The sequence below is a fragment of the Ochlerotatus camptorhynchus genome, unplaced genomic scaffold (assembly GCF_037179485.1).
Source record: "Ochlerotatus camptorhynchus isolate MF236.1 unplaced genomic scaffold, CSIRO-AGI_Acam_v1.1 ptg000209l, whole genome shotgun sequence".
Lineage (NCBI taxonomy): Eukaryota > Metazoa > Arthropoda > Insecta > Diptera > Culicidae > Ochlerotatus > Ochlerotatus camptorhynchus.
Window position 1 is genome coordinate 1,397,599 of NW_027040699.1, and position 24,728 is coordinate 1,422,326.

A 24,728-nucleotide genomic window follows, 5' to 3' on the forward strand; every position below is an offset into this window, starting at 1 on the left:
ATGTACTTGTTGAATACGTTTACCATCACCAGGCCGGCCTTCTTGATGGTGATAACCTCGGAGTCCTCCTTGGAGCACATGATGTACCCGATTGGGATGCTGATGCAGGGAATCAAAATCTACGATTTAGATAGAGATAATCCCAACAAACAATTTGTGCTGATTAAGGGCTGAATAAGCTATTTTTTAGCTGAAGAAGCGTATTTTTGTCTGAATAGGCTCTTATTCCGCTTCCAATGTTTGTTGGGAATGTTATTCTCATTTTGGTTATACTCATGATCAGTACAAACTCAAAAATCACAACGGTCAATTCTGGAAACGATAATGCGATTATCATTTGTGTTACAGATCACGATCATATGAAATAGCGATAATCTCCGATCATGATCATCAACTGTCGTCACCGAAAATTCCCCGTGTAAGACAAGAAAAATAATTAAAAAAAAAAACCTAAATCCAAGATGGCGGCCATCGATTGCAGATAAACTGTCAAATACCCTGCAACAGGTTATTTTCAGATCCAAGATGATTGCCATTGGTTTAAGAAACAAACTGTACCCAAAATAGGGTATTTTTGGAACCGGAATGACGTGTAGATATTGACAATCGATGTCCACCATCATGTTGACTAGTTTATTGATAGTTTTCTCTTATGCAATTGGCCGCCATCTTCAATTCTAAAATGGCGGTAGACATCGATTTTCGATATCTACACGTCATTCCGGTTCCAAAAATACTCGTATTGTAGGGTCTTTGATAGTTTTTCTTAAATCAATGGCTGCCATATTGGATTCCAAAAGGGTGGCAGATATCGATTTTCGACATCTATATGTTATTCCGGTTCCAAAAATACTCATATTGTAGGGTATGTGACAGTTTTCATGAAATCAATGGCCGTCATCTTGGTTTTCGAAATGGCAGCGGACCTCAATTTCCAGCAATGTACATGTTCATCCCAGTTCTAAAAATACCCATATTGAAGAGTGTTTGACAGGTTGTGGATATTTATTTTCGACATCTACATGTCATCCCGGCTCCAATACTATCCATATTGTAGGGTATTTGGCCTCCAGAACAACCAGAACGAAGGCAGTAAGTTACAAGATTTCAAGATGTGATTGTTATCATATCAGTGGATTATCGTTTTAGTTGTTGATCATGATGTGTAACACAAATGATAACCCATGATCTCAGATGTACACTGATCATGATTCCGTTTACTAATGTTTATATCATCGGTAAGCATAGGAAGATAGGATTTTCTTGATTCCCTGTGCTGATGTCCACCGTGTCGAAGCTCTTGTCCTTGACGAAGGCTCGCCACGATTCACAGAATTCACCCGGGTGGTTATCCTTGGATCCCTTGATAGCCTCCAGCAGCTTTTCAAAATTGGCCTTGTCTTTGTCGTTCTTATCCCGAACCACAGCTTCAACGACGGAATGCCCTCATCACCGTCCTTCTCAATCTGCTTCAAGAAGTTGATCTTTTTCTTGCTTGTCAGGAAAAAGATGGACTTTTCGCACAGCACTGTAATCGTATCAGTCTGCAACGAGGTGGATTTGCAGTAAATGGTTTCCTCGTCTACGCCGACTGCTATCAAAATGCAATTTACTTTCTGCTGCGAATCACCATGGAAAACTTTGGTTCCTTCCAGTTGGCGAAGGGGCGTTTTATTCGTCGGTAGAAGGAATCCTTATCGAGCACTATATTCGACATTTTCACCAAACCAAAAGATACAAGCTGTCAGAAATACCGGTATGCCAAATATACCATAATATTCGTATTTTACAAAAAATCACAGCTTGCTCTATGACCGGCACAATCGGCACACCTGCGGCACACTGAAAAAAAATTGACCAAAGATTGATGTGCAGAGTGACCTACCCCTTGGATATGGCTCTAATGTTGGCCTTTGGATCTAAGATTGGGCCAATCGCTAAAAATCTGCTATCTATAAATTTTATCTAGATGAACGCGTCATTGGACGGTACTAATGGATATTTTTGGTCGCTATTAAAAATTTAGTTCATTGCTGAATTTATGTATGGGCCCACATTAGGGGCATTTAGGCCGAAATTACATCCATTTCCCCTATATTCAAACATCGATGCATTTCGTGAATCTACAGGGGTGGAAGGATGGGTTGACATACACTCAAAATAATCGACACGTTATAGTTACGTGAAAAATCACGTAGAGTATCTCTTTTTGGTTTGCAGTCAATTTTACATGACCCAAGTAGAATCTACATGACACCACTTATATATGAGGGGAAATTCCATTTGAAACCGTTACATTTTTTAATGAAGTTTACGTGATTTGCCCATACACAGATTCTATGTGCGTTTCACGTAAACTCTAAGTGATTTTCACGTCTGAAAAAATAAATGAGTAACACTCAATATGGCGCTAGTTCAGTGGGCATATTTTAGATGTTACTTTTTTGTGGGTCAATTTAATGTGGTAAGTTTAATGAATTAAACATTTACACAGAGAATAATAAAGTCTGTTTCATTTTTAGTGTGACAGCATCATTTATGGTGTAAGATCAAGTGCAGGATAGGCATTTGTATTACATGTATGTTTTCCCGCTCCCGATCCTTGGCCCGCTCGAATCTAATTTCAATATGTTTTTATTGCCGATGTATATATTTCATGACAAACTAAGGGCATATGTATAAAATAATACTCAATGTCTCCAAAGTTTACCCAATAATTATTTTGAATACACTAGAAAACTTGAAATCTTCATGTTTCCGTCCGTGAAACTTCTAGTTCAGTTAATTTTCCGCCTACTGGGTAAAAATTCACGCATTTTTGTGTTTCCCACCTTGAGCGGTTGGCTGTAGTCTGGCAACAAGGTACAGTATGTATCACTACCAATCCTACGGTCCAAGAATATCAAGGCTTCGGTTCGGGCTTGGGCACACATTAAACTCCGTGATAAAACGTTGCATATGCATACCACATGGATGCAGCACACGATTTGGTCATGATAAGGATTACCACGGCACTCGGCTACTATCTTTTTATATTTTCACATTGTTGAGGTTAAGTTGTTCAACAGTATAAGGAATATTTTCAAAATTTAGACAAAACTAGCGAAAAAAGTTTAAGCGGAAAATATACACGTCCACTCGCGGCCAAAGCATACTTCGATCTCTTCAAATTCTGGGACCCTACGGCACAAATCTGTCCGATAATTAAATGAAAAATGCAGAAGAACCTAACTGACATATTAAGGAGTCATGCGCAAATTTGATGACAAGTATACTCCCTCCCATTTTTTTTTTGTTTGTTTTCCGTCGATCTTGTTTTCCGTGCTGAGCACCAATGCTACCGACGCCAGGGAGGCAGCTCCCGCACCTGGACCCTACCTATCGACCCATCAACTCATGAACCGGGACCAACGGCTTTACTTCCCATCCGAAGGAAGGCGTGATCAGAGATGTTATGCCTCAGAACATCCCGGTGGCGCCGACTGGGATTGAACCCAGGCCTGCTGGGGTGAGAGGTAATCACGCTTACCACTACACCACCGGCGCCGCTACTCCCTCCCATTGTATTGCATTACATTGCATGTTACAGATTTCTAAATCCCTCTTACACCATTAAGCAACGTAATATACTTAGCCTTTGCGTGCCTAACGTCTAAATTTGCATTTATTTCAAAATTTAATTAGCTCTAAAAACATAATTTCTCAATCTTTTTCTTCACAACCATCAATCCATCTGAAAATATTTGTATCAATACATGGTTCCGGAGTTATTCCGGCTCCCAAGCAACACAATTTGTCATAAACGGGTTTACATAACTTATTTAAGACAATATCAGCGGTAAACATTTACGTCTAGTCACTTATATACAACTTATTTATACCGAAAAAAGCGCAAGAGGTGGGATCTATATATAACATATGCTTGACTTGCGCAACTTATTTATGACTATAACGCAACCTACTGTATTGGACATGTTGTAAATAAATTTCATCCTTCCTACGAATGGAATTTGTTTATCATAAATTTACGCAACTTATTCTTCTGAAGAATTTTATTGTGTGAATAAAGTGCTTAAACTGATATTCTGTACTGCAAACATTTATGGGGTTACAAATTTATGGTAAATCTATACATTCTACTTCTAAAAAACTCATTGGCTCTTAGAAAAAGCTTAATATAATAAAATGAATGGCATAAAAAATCCTGGATAAAATTCCCCAACTTTGTAAAAAACAAAAACAAATATAATATCAACTTTCTTTTTCAATTATCTTACTTTTCTCTTTTACAAAACGTACATGTGATGTTGAAAGCACAAATTAAATGTTTTTTTTTTTCATTCTATACATTGCTTCATTGGTCAGCCATATTGTAGTGCAGTTTGTAGAATGCATTGAGAAATTTCATAATTGTTATCAAAACATGTTTATAACACGACAAACAAGAACATTACTTGTATCGTATATTGAAGTTATAATTAGGTATGGAAACTCTCAATAGCCTAGTTATAACACTTTTATAACTGATTGTGTTTGATGAAAACTTGCTAACCTTACATGTTTTCATATGTCATTTTTGGAAACATGAGTACTGAAATATAACTTATTAATAACATGTTATAAATAAGTTATATCTCAGATGTATTCATGTTTCTAATAATGACATATGAAAACATGTTGTATATAAGGCTAGCCAGTTTTCACCAAATACAATCAGTTATAAATGTGTTATAAACTGGTAATTGAGACATGTAATATCAAATTATGACTTCAAGATAACAAGTGCTTGTCAGAAAGGTTGAATACTTTACAAACAACAATACAACGCGATGTTTTAGAAGCAATTAGTATATTACTTATTTACAACTGGAATTTTTTTTTATTTTTCATGCAAGATGTTGCAAATGTTACTTGGGTTCCCGTTGTGGTCACTTTTGGTCGGCATTCGGCTTTACTGTTCTGTAATAAGTACACACACGATGAACATCATGTTTTTTTTCTCTCAAATGATGTAATTGGACCAATGGCAGCTATATCGACGGTCCACAATCACATTGGGCATCCCGGAAATGTTCGGGTGCCCCGGGGAAGTGGCCAATTCTCAACAAGAACCAAAACTCATCTTGCGACATATCAAACTTCATGATTTTACAAATCATGGCCGGTAATGGCCTTATTGAGAGTCCACGGTCACACTAGCCCTCCCAGACATGTTCTGGTGCCCCCGGGGAAGTGGCCAATTCTCAACAAGAACCAAAACCCATCGTGCGACATATCAGTTGACGGTTAATCACGTCAGTAATGGAAAATTCACTGTTGATATAAAGAAAATTAACACGCCCAAAGATGCGTTTGAAGTGTTCATGGACCGTAGAATCTATATGTACAGGTTTGACACTTTATTCAAGCCTGTAAATATAGATTCAATGCATGCGTTTATTGGAATCTTGATTGGTGCTGGGAAAAATCATGATTCCAAAATTAATACTCGGGAGCTATGTTCAAGTGACGAGCTTATGACACGCGTATTTTATTCTGCCATCATGAGTCGAAACAGGTAGTTGTTGACTAAAATTAAGTTCCTTGGTGATTAAATTATGTGTTGTGTTTAGATTTCAGCAGATATGCCGATATATTCGGTTCGATGATTCGTTATCAAGACGACCTGCCCGATCTATGAAGGTAGCGGCGAAACTAGCCAAATCTACAGCATTAAACTTAGATTCTGGACAGCCAACCCTGGAGACCGATCGATAGCGACTGATTCGCCCAATAACTGAAAAAATCCGAGAAAATATGTGTAGCTCTTACATTCCTTCGATGAATTAGACTGTAGATGAGCGAATGATTCCTTTCCGCGGTAGATGTGCATTCAAAGTCTACAAGAAAGGAAAAGCATGTAGTTGGGCTGTAGTTGATGCTCAAACTTCTGTTCTTACCAATTTTGACATTTATACAAGTAAATAATATGATCTTCTTGTGAATAAATTATTTTATTTGAATCATTTTATAACAACATTGAGAACATTGTGCAATACTAAAATTTAAAATGTTCACTTCTTCATGACTTAACCTTTTATTTTAATCTCTGATTACGTGATTATTACAATCAGGGATATGGAACTGCACAAAGCACATACATGTGCAATGAGCTGATACTATGAGCTTTTGCTTATTAAAAATAAACTCTCATGCAAAATTATCTCATTTTCCAAAACATAAAAATTTTCAAAGTTTCAGTGAAGAACACTATTGTTCCATGATACGAAACTAAGACCCAAAATGTTGCTCATTTTTACATTGATTCTGGAACTACTTTTTATTGCAATGAGCTTATTTTGTTCTTATTTTGTGCGCTCTTTCATAGATCGCACATCTTTCAAAATTGTAGTATGCTTTCTCTTGTCTCCTGCTCTAAAAAAAAAACCTTTGCAGGAGATTTAAAGCGTACATACGATTCTTGATTACAACACAATTGTTAATTGACTTTTGTTGTTGTTTTGTATTCAGCTAATACTTATCTTGATGCTTTCGTACTACGATCGTAAGTCTTGTTAAATTTTTCAGATTACCTGAATTTTATTTTTTATTGTAGGGGCAAAACAGCTTCGGTACTTCTTAACCTATTATCGTCAGGGAGTGCATGAAGATGCGTCATGCTAACACTCTACGACTTTATTTAACCCCTGACAATTATAGGCTAAGGACATGCCGAAGCCGACATCTTCTCTAATGACAAGGCAAATTTTATTTATTAGGAAAAATCAACGATAAACCCGAGAAGAATCAAAGACAGCGTGTTGTAACACAACTGATGAAATCATTCTACAACTCTGGACACAGGGTTTGTTTCGATAACTTTTTTACATCAGTACCTCTAGCTAAAGGTTTGCTCGACAAAGGTCTTGTGTCCTTGGGCACTCTAAGATGCAATAAAAAAGAAATCCCACCAGAGTTCATCGATAAGAAAAAAAACTAGCGCCTGACACTGTACTACATGGTTACAGTGAAGAAATGATGCTCACATCTTGGACCGAGCGTAAGGGTAAAACTGTGTTGCTTCTATCGACGGATCGAGAATCGATAGACGACATTGAGAAACATTCTGAACCATCAACTTCTAAGAAGAGAAATAAATCAACTCTGTCAACATCCATGAATGCGAAAGTAAGTATGCAAGTTAATTGCTGTTTCTTATAATAAAAGAAAATATACCCGGGGACACCGGAACATGACAGGGAGGGCCAATGGGATCGTGGGCTCTCAAAAAGACCATTACTGGCCGAGTTCAGCAGAATCATAAAGTTTGATATGTCGCATAACGTGTTTTGGTTCTTGTGGAGAATCGGCCACTTGACCGGAGAACATGCCCGGGAGGGCTAGTGTGACCGAGTCTCATTAAGGCCATTACCGGCCAAGATTTGTAAAATCATGAATTTTGATATGTTGCACGATGGGTTTTGGTTCTTGCTGAGAATTGGCCGCTTCCCCGGGGGCACCGGAACATGTCTGGGAGGGCTAGTGTAACCATGGACTCTCAATAAGACCATTACTGGCCAAGATTTGTCAAATGATGAAGTTTGATATGTCGCACGATGGGTTTTGGTTCTAGTTGAGAATTGGCCGCTTCCCCGGAGGCACCGGAACATGTCTGGGAGGGCTAGTGTAACCATGGACTCTCAATAAGACCATTACTGGACAAGATTTGTCAAATCATGAATTTTGATATGTCGCACGATGGGTTTTGGTTCTTGCTGAGAATTGGCCGCTTCCCCGGAGGCACCGGAACATGTCTGGGAGGGCTAGTGTGACCATGGACTCTCAATAAGGCCATTACTGGCCACATTTTGTCAAATCATGAAATTTGATATGTCGCACGATTGGTTTTAGTTCTTGTTGAGAATTGGCCACTTCCCCAGGGCACCAGAACATTTCCAGGATGCCCAATGTGATTGTGGACCGTCGGTATAGCTGCCATTGGTCCAATAACATCATTTGAGAGAAAAAAACATGATGTTCATCGTGTGTGTACTTATTACAAAACAGTAAAGCCAAATGCCGACCAAAAGTGACCCCAACGGGAACCGGAATAACTCCGGAACCATCAATTGATCCAAATACTTTCAGATAGATTCAAAAACTTCATTAGATTCCCGACAAAATGCAATTTGTTGTGAAGAAAAAGATTGAGAAATTATGTTTTTAGAGCTAATTGAATTTTGAAATCTATGCAAATTCAGACGTTAAGCACGCAAAGGTTAATGGATTGCTGCTTTACTGATACTTAAACCACAGACAAACAGACATAACACATTGAATATTTCTCACTGTAAAACATCGTCGCTAAAACATTACTGCTATCTGTTGAGTACACTATGGTGGGTAGTACGCAGAACAGATGGCGGTAGTGTGTAAACGTCAAACGCAAGGGAATTGACTATGCGTGCCACAGGTGGCGGTACTACCAACTACGATACTTTTAAATTTACCGTACCGTTTGTTCGATGAAAATCTTGCGAGTATTATGTCTGTTTGTCTGTGCTTAAACCGTTGGTAGAAAAAATGCAACATACTATAAAATTTATCTAATTTGAAAACTACTTTTTCCTTGGCTCTATAGCAATGGTGTTCAACTGAAAGCATATGGCGGGTAACCTGGCTAGTTTCTACGTAAAGTGTCGGCCTCACTCAGTACCTTAGTGAAGGAGTAACGATATCAGCCATGGACAGGCATGGAAAATCATTTGCATTCATTTCATGCATTCATTTACATTCATTTGCCTACAACTTTTTTCTTGAACAGCATTTCACAAAATGATGTACAGAATTTTTGTAGGTTTTGTTATTAACTACAACTTTTGTTAACAAGTCAAATTCTTATCTCTTATGCATGACGAACTAGAGCGAAGAGAAGTCACTACTGATTTTCAGTGAATGTATTTTACATTCACTGAAAAACAGTAACAAAAGCTGCCCGCTCTAGTTTGTGATGCATAAGAGATACAGATTTGAGTTATGAGCAAAAGTTGTAGCTAATAACAAAACCTCTATACATCATTTTGCGGAATGCTGTTGATGAAAAAAGTTAGAGGCAAATGAATGTAAATGAATGCAAATGATTTTCCATGCCTGACCATGGATGACAAGCTGGAGCAAAGAGTTGCTTCTTAACACCTTTACACAACATTCATTGCAACAATACTAAAATAAATTTTAAGATCCTGAAAAAAAAATATTTTAGTATCAAGAATCATGAAAAATATGTTTGCTACAGAATTTCAATAAATTTTCTGAGCTCAAAAAATAATTTTGTATTGAACCAAAAAAGTTAAAAAGAGAAGTTGAGATCTCCAAGGATTTCCAAAGTCTCATTAAGAGTCAAGAAGTTATCCGAGTAACCTAATCATGAAAATCCTCCAAAGGCTGCTATGCTGAACGCCATTCAGCTAAGGGGTAATCAACGCTGCACACTATGCCGAAACACATTGTGGCACACTGACGGGTACGTCATGGCACACAATGACAAGCATAATACAAAATATAATTTTAAACGGCATCACTGTTTTGTGTTGACATTCTGCCAATCGATGCTAAGGTTTACTTCTTTGTGTACTTCAAAGTAAGGGGAAAGAGGGAATTTTTTTATCAGTTCCATTTTCCAGCGAAATTGTCCCCAATCATTGACGAGACTCTCCTTGCCCTTATACCGTCTTGGAGATGAACCTCTACAAAAAGTCCACATGGGTTTTGAGAGATGTCCATAGTTTCAGGGAAGTCCAAACGAATTAGTCAGACTCACCAAGCCCCGCAAAATAGGCCAGAATACGTATTAACTCGATAGCCATAGCCCGGTGCCGAAGGATTCTATCATTATTCAGATGTATCTCCAGTCGCAGCTGTTTCTCCAGCAGAACCACTCGGTACGATTGATGGTACACCAATCAGTCAGCCGAACAGCTCATTATATGGACTGAACTCGGATTTAATTGAATGTGGAGGCTGGTGGAGTCAGTGGATGCCGTATTACCAATTTACAGCCTCTCAACACTCTTTCTGAGATGCTGCTAACAGAATTGTGAAGGTAACTACACTGGAGGTAACGGAGTTAATCTGAATCGGGGTATTATTGAACGCAATCGGAACCGGCAGCAGTTTCAGGGAGATTAATAATCGATTCCGGTATGACACAGTACTGCAGCCAGTATCGAGATCTTGGACCAACATTTGGATAATGTTGAAAATTCTTCCATGCAAGATGTGGATAAACGGATTAAAAGTTAGGATTTGAGAATAATGATAAAGAAAAAGACCAGTACTAGTCAATTTGTTACCGTAAATGACCAATCTTAGTGGTTTCCTGGGTCGCCTGTTTATTTATTACTTCCTTCCACTTCCTTAAAGTCGATGACCGGTAACAAGCTCGTTGAATATTATCTTAGAATTAAGTATCACAACTTTTTTCCGTCCTTGACTTGAAAATGTAAACACACAGTATCAAAAGTCATAAGTGCAGGGTTGCCAAACTCATGGTTTACTGAGACTGATACCTTGACTGCCACACTTCGGCACGTTCGGCACAACGCTAGACCTAGCTTTTGGCACAGATTGGGATGTGCAAAGTTGAACACCGCTTGCATTGAGCTGAATGTGTAACCAGGTTGTATTTAGGAAAGAGCATGATTGTAGCAAAAAAATATTTCATAAGCAATGAGCTTTATAAGAAAAATAAGATCTGTGCTTGAATACAAAATAAACTTTGGATCTGCCTTGAACTTGGATGAACTTACGTGAAATAATATATATTTCATAGGTTATTCCAAAGAGAACTCCTATGCAATTTTGAAGAGTTATTATTGAAGAATTCCCATGAGACTAGAAAGTAATTCTGAAATTAAATTCAAGCGCTTTGTAAGGAAAACTTTAGGTAAATTCATTGGATAATATAAAAGTTGTTATAAGTAGAACCAAATGGTAATTCTGAAGAGAATTCCAAGGAGATTGTTAGCAAATGTCCTGGGGAATTTCAAAGAATCTTTGAGCAGAACTCAAAGAGAATTCAGTGGATACGGTTGATGTCGCTAATGTCGGCCTTAGTGTCCCTAATATTGGGCCCATACATAAATTCCAAAGAAATGCATTTTTTCAAAAGCAACCAAAAATATCCATTAAAATTTTCCAGGTGATGCATTGTCCCAAGAAAAAATAATGCACATGAGCTTTTTATCGATGGACCCAATCGTTGGACCCATAGGAACTAATTGGGTTCTTTAAGGGGATTGAGGTAAATGCATATTCGTAATCTGTATTAAAAATAGAACCCAAATCCAAAATTTCATCAATTTTGGTGCACTACCACCTTAGGGCCCCTCTGTGGCACTTTGTATGGGAGCGAGCTGTCAGTTTTTTAGTTTAGTGTCAAACTGCGAAATTAATATTTGATATAAATATTGATTTAAAAATCGAGATGAAAGTGTAGGTTTTTTGACAAAAATATCGCTGTACTCAGAAAACGAAGCTCTTTTAGATAATGTACAAAAACCGATTCATTTATAAAAATTAAAGAACCCAATTCTTGTAATTCCTAAAAATATCCAATCTCCACAAAACCAAGTAAATTCTGACCAGAGTTCCAAAGCAATGCTGACCATAATTTTTTACGAATTCTTGTTGAACGGGGCATTGCATACCTCTTCTGTACACATCGTTGATTCCCATCCTTACCTCATGGTGTTCACCTTCCATACGCGTAACCTTGGTTCGGTACGCGCTTCTTGTTGACAGCTGCTAGTAAAATTCATCTCCAACAGAAAGTATAACAACAGCGTGTATTATTTTGATCGCTTAATAAAGTTAACTTGTTTTACCTAGCTTTTTTCGCGAGTGCGTTATTTTTTTCCGTAATTCTGAATTCCTGTGTGGCATTCCACTGTGTAGTCAACTGCCGTCAATTCCAACATCAATTTCAGAAAATAGTGATAAGCGTTCGAAAGGAATCTGAATATAAAGTTGATTCGATTCCAAAGGAAGGAGCGGCTAATTAGCTGTAGATTTGAGTTGAATTCCATCGATGTTCAAACTCACAACATCTGAGGATAGTGTCATGGGAGTTTTGAGGATAACTCAATAGAATTGAAATATATTTATAACGGAATTTCGAAACAAACAACGTAACAACGGTTTTCGGAAAATTCGAGATAAATTTAAAAAAAATAGAGGAAATTCAGAAAATATTTCTGAGAATGGAATAGAACAAGTCCTGATTAAAATTACAAGGAAATCCTGACAAAAACTCCACACGCATCTTGGAAAGAGTCCAACAAGAATTCCGTGAAGAAATTCAATGGATCCTCTATCTGATAATAGCTTCAAACAAGGTTGCAACTACTCATTTCAGCTGAAATTTTTTTCGGAATAATAAAACCATAAAGATGGTATGATCACACGTTTTACTTGTTAACTACAAGAAGAGATTACAAAGTATGTGTTTGACACATAAAACCTGTAAATTTTGCTTACTATGAGTCACAAACAGCGATTTGCTGATCGCTGAGTGAGTGAGTGGATGAAAAATCACTGATTGTGACTCTCATGAAGTGTTGCCAGTGGAACCTCTCTTATTGGGACATCAGAAAACAACTCGGAATCGTGTAGTCAACGTTGAATCGTGTGATTAAACGTCACTACGAAACTCTGAGCATCGAACGGAAGGAGAAATGCGGTCGGAATGGATGTTCTATTAGTGACCAGGATCACAAGCGTATCGTGAAAGCGTTTAAGCGGAATCCCAATGCTTCGTGCAGGGATGTGGCCAAAAAGTTGAATCTGCCCAAGTCTTTCGTTCAGTGAGCCAAGGACCGGGAGGGACTGCATACATACAAAGTGCAAAAGGCTCCAAATCGTGACGAACGGCAAAATACGGTGCACCCAGATGCTGACGAAACCTCATTACCTCATCATGGATGATGAGAGTTACGTCAAGGCGGACGTCCGGTAGCTTCCGGGGCTACTGTTCTTCACCGCCCAGCACAAGTTTGATTTTCCGGAGGAAGAAAGGAAGCAGAAACTTTCAAAGTTTGCCAAGAAATACATAATTTGGCAAGCGATCTGCTCATGTGGCAAACGGAATCCGCCGTTCGTGACTACCGGGACTGTAAACGGAGAGATCTACCTCAAAGAGTGTCTACAGAAGCGTCTGCTTCCTCTGTTTTATGATATGATAGACGATGACCTTAAAGCAACGAAATGGAAATTTTAAACATTGAGTAAATCTAAATATACGAGCAAATAATAATAGTCGATAAGTTTAACGTAAATCATGCATTTATAGAAAAATAATACGCAACATATTTGAAGTAAATTAATTCATAATTTGTGAAAATCTTTGTAGTTAAAGGAAAGTAATGCATTTACTTAACAACCACATCAATTTACAACAAATTGGATTGCATATAGACTAAAATATGATCGAAATTTAAATTAATATTTATTCGAAACATTCAAACAAAAGTGAACTAAAAACTGAGTTCATATGAATATAAAGCACCTATATCAACGAATCTAATTTCAAATATGTTGTTGCAAATTCCCGACATTTTCCCGGTTTTTCCTGGTGAAAATAAGATGCCGACTGCCACCCCGAGCACATTTCAATGTAATACATCTAAATACTTTTGCACACATTGCATTACAAATCATTCTTCAAACTTCTAATTGATATACGTCCAGAAACGAATCAGAATGTTTACGTTACTCCTGTGTCCTGTAATCAGCTTGTTTACGCCTCAGACCCTTCCATATAATTCTCTACACATAAACAATTGAAGGTCAATCTACTCTCGTTGCCGGCAACGAACGGTGGCGCCCAAATCAATCGAAATCATTCCTCTCACTTGAATCACACCCCGTACCGGGCTGCAGCTGATAACTGCATTCAATAAACTCATTCCTTCATCAGCCTGGAAACTGAAATCACGTGTGTATCCAATTCAGAATCAACTCCCATCGGTCCCAATTTGCTAAACGAAGCTGACGATGATGATGATGATGACTCCGTGTCAATCAGAATAAGCCACACGCCTCAATTGTTGCCTCGTTCTTGACTCTCGTGGCCGGCAATGCTCGCTGACAGAGACCGGGACCCATCACAATCATGCACTCAACGTCTAGCTACAAAGAGGAGCACGTTGATAGCAGTCTCCGTCCAAACAATCGTGAACCCTCTGGTGACCCCCCCTCTCTGATGTGTTGTTTTGTGTTGTGGCATTGCACGTCACGAGAATGGCAATCTTTATTATTTGTTTAACACTTTGCCATCCATCTCATTCGTTTTGCGAGTAATTTCTGATACTAAATTCTTTTCTGCGGTGTTTTGTTTTTTATCAATTCATCATTCACACACTGACTGGTTCACTGAGTTGGGAAAGCGAAATCGCGCGTATTGCTCTGGCTATTATCAGCATTGAAAATCACATTTTTCACATCTCTCAGGCCACGGTTTCAAACGCAATCTTCTTATTGCAACGAATCTTCCAACTCATTACGATCTATAATTTCATTCATCCTCCTTGGCGGTGCTTGCTATTCTTCCGCATAATTTTCACTCACAATCCACTATACACCAGCCTACTAGATTGATTACCCTACAACTCATCGCCATCGATATTTTATTGCATTTTTGTTGCCTTCACTTGCGCACACACACACACTCACGACCATCGAATGCAGCCGACCCAGGTCAAGTGCAAATGCACCAAATTTCTACCGCCCACCAAACCCCACCGACCCACCGGTTCACACTTACACTTATAGTACACTCACAATCGATTCACTTTCCTTCCGGATTTCCCGGATTCGCGTCCGAACGGTTCGACGGTCAAAAATAAACTGAATTCGACGGCGAAAGCACATCTGGGTCTAGCATCATCGCAGCACATTGCGAAAATCTCCTTTGGCAAATTTAGGATTATTGAGAGCATCACTGAGCATGCTGCCCCGTGGTGATGAATGCACGCATGGCAGGATGCTTTCATTGAGAGATGAGAACTTTCCGCCGGCTGCTGAGTCTGCGAGAATGAGCGAGAGAGCTTGGGGAGTAGGCGCAAGCATTCTAGTAAATGCCGGCACGTGCGATTTCTCTCTGTTTTGATTTTCACCCAGTAGGCTACGCGATGTTTGGAAGCAAGTTTTTCAATGGAAATGGGTTGTTGCCGTTTTGGCGACAGGGTGTTGGGAAAATGTGGACACACAGCGATGCATTTATCACTTTGAACGTTTGGCAGTTAAGCTGTATTGTTATTGTTTATTGCTTTTGAATACTGGATGATATCTAGGATGATATGCATGTTTATCTACATAAATGGAAACTGAGATAATTTCTTTTAGCGTATCCAAATTCAAATCAAATAATGAAGGAAAACCCGGAAAACAAATTCTGACCAATTCAAAACAAGCTAAGGAGCAAAACATATGAATCATTTGTTTTTAAAGTCAACATAACAGAAATTCCCTCCCGAATCGTTAGAAGCGTCAACTAAATCATCTCAGGGCACTACATTTTCGAAGCTCTAAAGCCCGCGGGTCAGATGTGGTATCTGGATCTCAGCAATGATTTCATTCTAGTCCAATGTTATTCATCATTATGAATTTTAGCTCAGAATGAATAAGCATTAAGCAAAATGCAGCTGAAAAAATGTTCGTCGAACATAGGTACAGCCATTTAAAAAAAGCAAGTTTAGAAAGGTTGGGCAGGCCTGCTCAACTCTCAAAACCAATCGTCAAAAAACAACCCCATTTCTAATCAAATTTTTTTTTTTCAGAAAACAGTCAACTCTCCATATCCTGATGTTCTATATCTTGATATGCGACCACATTTATTCTATATGTTGACAGTTATCTCGGTCCCTTCAAACGGTCTAGTAGGCTAATCTTGTTCTATATCTCGATCTATCTCGATGGTATAGCGAGTTGACTGTAACATTTTTTTTTATCAAAATCCTCATCAAAATTTGAGAAGTTTGCAGTTTTTTTTAGGTGAATAGAAAAAATCTCTGTTCAGACATGGCAGCGTTATGATAGTTTTAGCATTTTTGAGTATCAGACGTTGAGGTTTTGAGAGTTACCGCATCATTTCCATAACACTTATAGCAACGCAAAACGAAATTGAAAACTGAAAAAAAAACACGCTTAAAACGAAAGGCTGGCTATTGAAAGAAAGTGAGCATTCAAAAACGAGGAAATCCACAGCTTCGGTAAAAGTTTGACCCTCATTTTAAAAGCAGTTTTATTAAATTTAGCAGTTTTATTAAAATATGCCTTGCTTAAATAATTGAGTCTTGTCATTTTAGTATAGTTTTCTTTGTTCCAAGGCTTCAAAGTTTGTTATCTCGGTCCCTTCAAACGATCTAGTAGGCTAATCTTGTTGTATATCACGATCTCTCTCGATGGTTCCTTCAATATCGAGATATAGCGAGTTGACTGTAAAAAGTTTTTTTTTTATTAAAACTCTGTAACGTTCATCAAAACTTGAGAGGAGTAGGCTGTGTGTCCGTACGGCCGTGACGTTTGTTTACTTTGTCGCGTTTGGAAATTTGGAAAAATTTAAAATTAATAATTTATGTGAGATACTTTGCCTCGTAATTGGAGCACATTTTCCGCGATTTGAAATTCCAGTGATTCAAATTAATTAGAACGCCTAATTTGTACCATAAAGGTAACTCTAAGACTAGAAAGTCCCGAAAAAACGTGCTCAACTTTTTGACTCAGCTCTGGTACTCTCTTCGGTCTCAAGCTAATCGATGCACCCCTCGAAACATAAGAAAATCCACGATCCCCTAGTTTTATCTGTCAAACTTTCATAGCTAATCAAAACAAACATAGTGTAGTACTAGAATTTCGACTAGAATGGGGTATGTTAATCGATTTTCTTGTGTCCAATAGGCTAGTCAAGTAGTGAGCCAATTTAAAATCGTTTGTTGCCACCGGTTGTTTGTATCGAACAGTTCTGCTGTTGAAAATTCGGTAAAAAATACCGAAGTCGGTAATCATTTCTAAGTGTGCAGGTAGTTGAGAAGTACAAAATGTTGTAACACAACATAGTCACTCACCTAATCATTTTGAGCTACTCAAATAATAAACTATTAATCAATTATTTTTGGGAAATTCTCATACTTTTCAAATCTCTTTGGAGTGAGATGGAAGCATGCTTACCACTACACCTCCGGCACCGCTCAAATCTGCAATAATATTTGAGGGTTTCTTTTTTTCAGTTATAATACAAAACTGTCAAAAATCAGGCAGAAACGAGAATGCATCCTGTTAAAATGTGTCAGATTATTTGAAAATTCACTCTTGAATTATTTATTTCCTCATAGCCGAGCTGGCTTTGGATTTGCGTTGGGTAACTGATATTGAGGTTTATGCCTTGATCTGTGATATGTTTTAATATTATACGATAAAATCACTCGGTAGGTGAAGTTTTTGTTTTTACTATCGGAAATTTCAGCCGTGGGCGATCGTTGCGATTTTCAGAGGAGAAAATTCCCTGGTCACTATTTTTTTTTCGGAATGAAAGTAAAGCCCTTGGTCCTGGCCCATGTGATAATGGGTTCGATTTATAGAATTCAGGTGTTGAGTTGCCTCTCTAGTGTCATTATAATTGCTTATCTTTTGACAGATATGCGTATTTCGTCTACTATTTGCAGACTTCAACAATGCCAAGTACTCAAAACCACTTGAGTTCTTTTCACTGATGAAGTCTGCAAGTAGTAGATGAAATACGCGTATCTGTCTGGCAATTATAACGGAATGAAACGGAAATAAATCATCACATTCAAAAACCTCTTCATAAAGGGATTCCGTTAAGAGGTTCTATAAAATTAAGAGAATGATCTCTAGAATACTTCGTTCAAAAATTACAAAGTAGAACTTCTTAAAAATAAGCCCACTGTACTGAAAGGTGTCATCCACAACGTATATGCCTTGCATTGCTGAGCAACTTCGTGGAAGACATCAAATGACGATGACGTCACCCTGCGCAGGTATTAATCTTGTCCAGCTAGATTGCTGATCTGGCCCACTGTGCAATGGGTCATGTGATACCGTAAGCTACAACTGCCAACAATGATTTTAAACTGAACCTTTTAATTCTTCTAGACTGCCCTTTTGAAATCCTCAAAAATCTCACTGAGTTTACCCAGGTGGACGACACATCTAAAACTCCTAATCCTAAGATGTCCGAATCTGTTCTTCATTATGATTAGCATCCACGACCCTCACGATTAAGGTAAGGAGTTCAAATCTCATCCTAAGAGATGTCCCGAATGACAAATGAAATCATCTTCTAGCATCGCGTTCTATCTTTTTGCAGGACTACTCATCGCGAGTTTTTTTTTTTCATCCAAATGGTTTCCACGCCTCGGGTTACATGTTAGTTATATTCGCAAGCACATTAATAATGTATAACGCAAAAGATAATTTGGCTCTGTAAAGTTTATTCGATTGAGCCTGTACAAATAAATAAATTTAAACAAATATTCGCAAGCAGGACGTCACAATATCAGCTTCAACTAAGGGGTTAGTCACTCCACACGGTGTGTCAAAATCACAGTTGGGCACTCTGGGCACATGCATTGGCACAGTTTGGTACCCTTGGCTACAATTTTTCATGATCTTTAAAGTTACTGGTAACACTGCATTGCCTGTGTGCATTAGTATCAGTCAAGCCATTGTTTACATCTTTTGCATCATCAATTTTTGCGAAACTGCTCAGAATGTAACAGATCTCATTATTTCTTCTTGCTGCCTCAAGAAAATGCCGAAGGTGTTCAATGATTCGATGATGTGATTTCCAGTGTCATTTAGCAGAATGGCAAGAAGCAACCGAGTGAACTAGAGGGCAAGAAGCAGCCTACCAAGATACTACGAATGTTGTCTTCATGCATTGGATAACCTCCGGGACAGGTGCGGAATGCTAACGGATACAATGTAGGTGAATTTGGTGTTGCAGTTCCCCAACTACTTCTTCATTGGTCTTCGTCTGGTCAGCAGCGATTAGATTGCGTGTCGAAGCGGACCTGCGGACCGCGTCTGGAAGCAGCCTGTAAGATTCAGAGCGTCTTGAATCATCAGAAGGCGAGTTTGCGGACGCAGGGGGAAATGTTGTACTTGGGAGGGCGTTTGGTGAAGACTCAAAATAGGTTCCACGATTGATAGATCGACTGTAGATTTGAAATGTACTACCTTTAATTGGCTCCTCTAGCTTCGTGGTTTAGTGCTGCCTTTTATTTCTGCTTTTTGGGGGATGTACTTCCGCAAAGAGAATGATTAGAGCTCGATCTAAGTATCCTGGTTAGTGTACGAGTAGTAACTTAGCGTTGTTCCTGCTTTTGCGCATGACCTTCGGAAGTTCGCATTCGTTGGACAGTTCGAAAGCTATTCACCATAACTGCGGTTTTCATGTTCAGTTACTGCTATGATATGCCATCGAACCATTTTCGGTACTGGCTGGGATTTTGATTTGATTCAAATAAAAACAATCGAGCTGTCAAAAGACCGGGTTGCCAAATATACCATTATTAACAAACAAACGAAGTCATCATGATATCATGAGCTTCGGAAGTTCGTATTCGTTGGAAAATTCGAAAGCTATTCACCATAACTGCGGCTTTCATGTTCAGTTCATTCTATGATAAGCCATCGAACAGCATCGCTACCACGATGAAAACATCAAATTGATCCGACCGATTCAATAAATGGAAACGGCTCAAACGTCGTTCAGTGAACAGTGAACCGTCAAAAAAACTGCGCTTCGTGCTAAAATTTGCTACAATTTGAGGAGAAATACTAAGTAAAAACTTGGAAACCATTTTCGGTACTGGCTGGGCTTTTGATTTGAAACAAATTAAAACACTCGAGCTGTCCAAATACCGGGTTGCCAAACATTCCATCATGTCATCATGTCATCATGATATCTTGGCACTGTCGGCACAGTTGAGGTACACTGACAAAAAAGCAAATTGTTCCCCTATTTGCGTCCATTGCTACAATGAAAGCGCTCTGACGCTCGTTGACGAATCTGCCATACAAGTAAACCACTGAAAGCGGCTCCCGTTCTGGTAGAGGAGGCTTATTTGATAGCGGAAGATAAAATGTTTATTCTGATGTACCTTTTGACTATAGTTTTAAGATGTACTGTATAGTGAACAAGAATCCTCGGCTCTGTAAAGTTAATTAGGTTGAGCCTTACCAAATAAATTATTAATTATAAAAAAATCATCATCATCATAGTCTAGCTAGGCGTTATAGAAATGATGCGTTAAACACGTTTTATAAAAGAAACAAAACTCGAGTTCATTTTAGAGCTTCGAAAATGTAGAGTCATGTTCCCAAGTAACAATCAAGCCCGCTAATTAAAAAAATGCAATATACAAGGCAAATATAAAAATTGAAAGCCGTTTATCAACCTTATATTGCAAAAAAGGCCCTTATCGTGCTAGTAACGAGCTTGGTGGTTACTTGGGTAAATGTATTTTTCCAATCAGTAAGGAAGGGTGGATTTGTGGCTCTATTTTCATTTATCTCACCTTGTTAGAATGGATAATAACCCGAACTGACCTACTTCAGTAGCCGTAACACGGGAAAGGGACTTTTCTGGCTGCTTTGAATTGGTTAATTTTAGGGATTGGTTGAAATACAAACCAGTAGGCGAGGGAAAAAGGTTGCATCCAAATGACGTAATTTGCATCGATTTGGGTATGAATTTATAGGCAAAATTCGGCTCTCAAGTACCATGTCAGGCCTGGATATTTCGGCATATTTTGAATAGAAACCGTATCGTATCCTTCCAAGAATGGTTGGGTAGGTTATCTCAATGGATTTCCGACTGTTTTTCGATTCTTTTGACCAGTCCTTCCGGGGTTATGATGGATAATAATTAACCGAAAGCAAATACTAATCTTCCACAAAATGTGCAAACATTACATTTCCAAGGTTAATTAAATGCTTCTTTCGCCATACGGTCTTTGATCGTGGCGTTGATGGATTGTGTCGTTTTCAAGCGGATTTGTACCCTCCACGTCGGAAAGCCGTAAATTAGTGCCTCTATAATTGTTCGTATCCTTCCATCCGATCCGGTTTCTGTCGCCGGAAGCGAGACTTTTAAGACCAAGCTCGTCGTCGTCGTTGTCGTCGCTGGTGTAAGCCAGTCGAGTCGCTTTCCACCGCTTTTGCCAGCAGCCCACTCGGAATCGAATAAATCACGTTTAATTAGCACATAATTTCCAGCACCGAGAGCTCATTGTAAATCACGGAAGCGTCACTTCCGAAGGCGTAAAACCGACCGACAGAGCGATTCACGCGACGACGCTTCTTCCTTGAATGAAAATGGTTCACACAATACGCATTTGGGTGGATTTTCTTTCATTCCATTGCACCGCTAGAAAACGGAATTCAACAACCTGAATGGTTGCTTTCCGGCACGACGGAGAAATGGAAGTTGGGGAGTTAAATGGACTTTTTAATCTTTGAATCAGCTACCGAATGGACCTTTTCGAGTTGAGGTTTGGCGGTAGATGTCGGAGGCGCACTGGCGTAGTTAACGGGAGTGCCTAGGAAACCAACCCCCTTTCCGAATTGTGTAGCCCCCGTCGAAAAGCAACCGGATGAGGATTGAAACCAGGATGAAGAAAATCAAGACCAAGACCAACAATAGATAGCTCAGATACGTAGCAGTACGGACGCGTGCAACGATGGAAAGGTACAGGAAGGGAACAGAATGTGATGCAAAAAGGATATCCAGCAGTCACTAAACTACTATCAGCTACGGTGGAAATGGTTCGCGGATCTAGCGAGAAGAAAAATACCGGTGAAAATAATCAAAAGCTCAATAATTATACAATTTTATTAGTCCCTCGGCTCCGTAGGGGTTTTAAAGACAATAAGCCTACCAAATAAACATATAAAACAGATAATTTCTCTCTAATTTTTAAAAGCACGGGGCTCAACAAATTTTGGCATCTCAAAATATAAAAATTCTTGTGAAAGTGAAGGATTATTTTAAAACATGGAAAATTCCCTAGCTTCGTCAATGTGAATACAACGAAAGCGCAATATTTCTGGCTAGGGGGACATTTGAGAAGTTCGCTTTCTTTATGGTCTGTAAAGGATTATGGAATGATGGCAAAAGAAAGATAGAGCTTTAATGACTTTTGACGCCTTCGAAAGTGTAACGCTGGGTAGCTCTTTGCTTGAAGTAACTACATACAACTTTATGTCAACAGCGCAAACAGTCTTTAAGTTCCACATGTCTCCTGGTATCTCCGAAACATTTCAACCGGATTAATTTTGGCAATGAAGTGCTTCCATGTAACCGAAAGCATTCTCCATAAACCTGAACAAAGCGTTCTTCTTTCGTTCCGACTCAGCGTCCACCTCCACTGCAATCGTCAGGCTGAGAGCACTTGAGGCTTCACCGCAAAGCATTACCAAATTGCAAGAAAATGAACTCACCAACCGATCCCAGGAAGAGTATTTGGTTTGCATCCCTTGTAGGTGCCTACTTCAAAACAGACTAAGCACACACTTTTCAAGTTCTGCAAATGTTCTCCTCTGCTGTGTCAGTGAATGAAAATGTCGTTTCCAAATTCTCTTTCTCGCACATTCCCGAAAGCAAGGGGATGCAAATGCAACAGAGCTTCCGGATGCAATAAATATGTATGTAATGCACCATGCGGTAGCACAGATTTATTCGGTGCCACAGTGGGATTCCTAGGAAGCTCGGAGAAATCTATTGTTGCCATCATTTCGGTCCTGAATTTGTAACACCATGTAGTTTCCGACGACGACGACGATGGTGGAGAGAGATTCACACCACCAGCCACACAATGTGTATATTTGCATAAACATCGGTTTCGGTGGCACCGACAACAGCAGCAAGTGTGTAGTATACTATTTTGCAAGTGCCACCATCATCTAGTACACCCAGCGATGCCACATATACAGATTTTTACACATGATACCGTAAGGTACTGTAACAAGTTTGTTAGCTCAAAAAATAGTTAATTTTTGGACATCCGTATTTCTGGCATCGCTGAGTGCGTCCAGTAGCTCGGTTACCATGGCAACGGTGCGGTTACCATACGCAAAATAAATGGAATGAACATCAAATGTAAGGAACGATGTCTTACATTCTCTGCATGTTTACAACAAATGGACTGTAGCTTACAAGCAAGTTTTTCCATAATGAATATTATCTTATTAAACCATAACGAGCTGATTTTCTAGCCACAGTGTGTTGGAGTTCGACCCTATTCCCCTACACTCACGGCTGTCACCCGACAGCTGTCATTCGACCGGATGCTATCGTAGTCATCTTGTCATCAGAGAATGAAACGTCATTAGTAATCGCCGGCTGAACAGTATTAATTATAACTTTGTATTCTGTCCTAAAATAAAGTTTATTTGTTTGTTACGTTACATCACTCGGTTCATTCTTACATCGTAGCAAAGTGGCGACGAGGCTGTAAACAAAGTCGTGGCGGTTGTTTTTTGTTTTCTCGCGAAAATCGCGAAAAACGTCGCGTCGAGTACCCTCCGCGTGTTCGCCATGCCTGGGCCACAACCACCAGTACCAGGAGCCGCAGGAAACAATCTTGCAGCTCCTAAGCAACCAACAAGTACTGATGACCCGGATGGCGGAGCAGATGGCAAATATCCAAGGAAATGTCCAGAGCACCAACCAGAACGAGCTAGTTCTAGATTCCCTAGCGAGCAATATTACCGAGTTCACTTACGATATGGAAAAGGGATGCTCATTCGATGCATGGTTCTCCAGATATGCAGAACTTTTTGAGAAGAACGCTGCCAAATTGGACGACGGCGCGAAAGTACGACTAGTGCTTCGAAAGCTCAACCCCGCAGCACACGAAAGGTACACTTCGTTCATTCTTCCCAAACTCTCAAAGGAATTCACCTTCGAGCAAACGATTGCCAAATTGAAAACCATTTTCGGCAGTCCGGTTTCCACCTTCCATCGTCGGTACCAGTGCCTCCAGACGGCGAAGGGGGAAAATGAAGATTTCAAGCTGCAGGAGCTCAAAGAGGACCAGTTTAAGTCCCTTATTTTCGTGTGCGGGTTGAGATCATCTAAGTACGCGGACATCCGGATGCGCTTGCTGTCTAAGATTAACGAAACACAGGACATCACACTGGAGAAGATAGTAGAGGAGTGCAAAAGCATGATTAATTTGAAGAAAGACACTTCGCTAATGGGCAGTCATTTTGCCTCCGCTGCTGGCACTGTTGCATCGCAGCTGTTCGAGCAAGTACCCCACGACAACCGTCACAAGAAGAAGTTTGGCGGTAACAAATCCGACACACCGAAGACACCGTGTTGGTCATGCGGCGGCATGCACTTCTCTAGCCAATGCAGTTTCAAGACTCACAAGAGCCGTGACTGTGGCCGCACCGGCCATAAGGAGGGCTACTGTTCCTGTTTCGCATCCAAGCCGAGTTCTAAATCGTTCAAGGGAAAGCAGAAAAACAAAAACCACCACGCATCCAGGATTGTAACCGTAAAGAACGTGATGCACAGCCGGCGCTATGTGGAGACGGCGATCAACGGAGTTCCGGTTGAAATGCAGCTGGACTCGAGTTCGGACATAACCATTATATCCAGGCAGAACTGAATCAATGTAGGGGCACCTCAAACGTCTCCACCGGACTGTCAAGTGCAA

At 39.5% G+C, this 24,728-nt stretch overlaps 2 protein-coding genes across 2 annotated transcripts in view; one reads left to right on the top strand and one right to left on the bottom strand.

The window, feature by feature from the left end:
- The window catches only part of LOC135703153 (spondin-1-like), a 146,942-nt gene extending 132,075 nt beyond the window's left edge, over positions 1 to 14,867 (bottom strand). Inside the window, 1 exon segment of the mRNA XM_065224260.1 lies at positions 14,801 to 14,867. The gene's annotated coding sequence lies outside the window, so the exon portion shown is untranslated.
- An 8,817-nt stretch (positions 14,868 to 23,684) lies between these two features.
- Positions 23,685 to 24,680, top strand: LOC135703109 (uncharacterized). The gene has a single exon (XM_065224212.1). The coding sequence runs from the start codon at positions 23,685 to 23,687 to the stop codon at positions 24,678 to 24,680; it is 996 nt and encodes a 331-aa protein (XP_065080284.1).
- Positions 24,681 to 24,728: the final 48 nt, after the last annotated feature.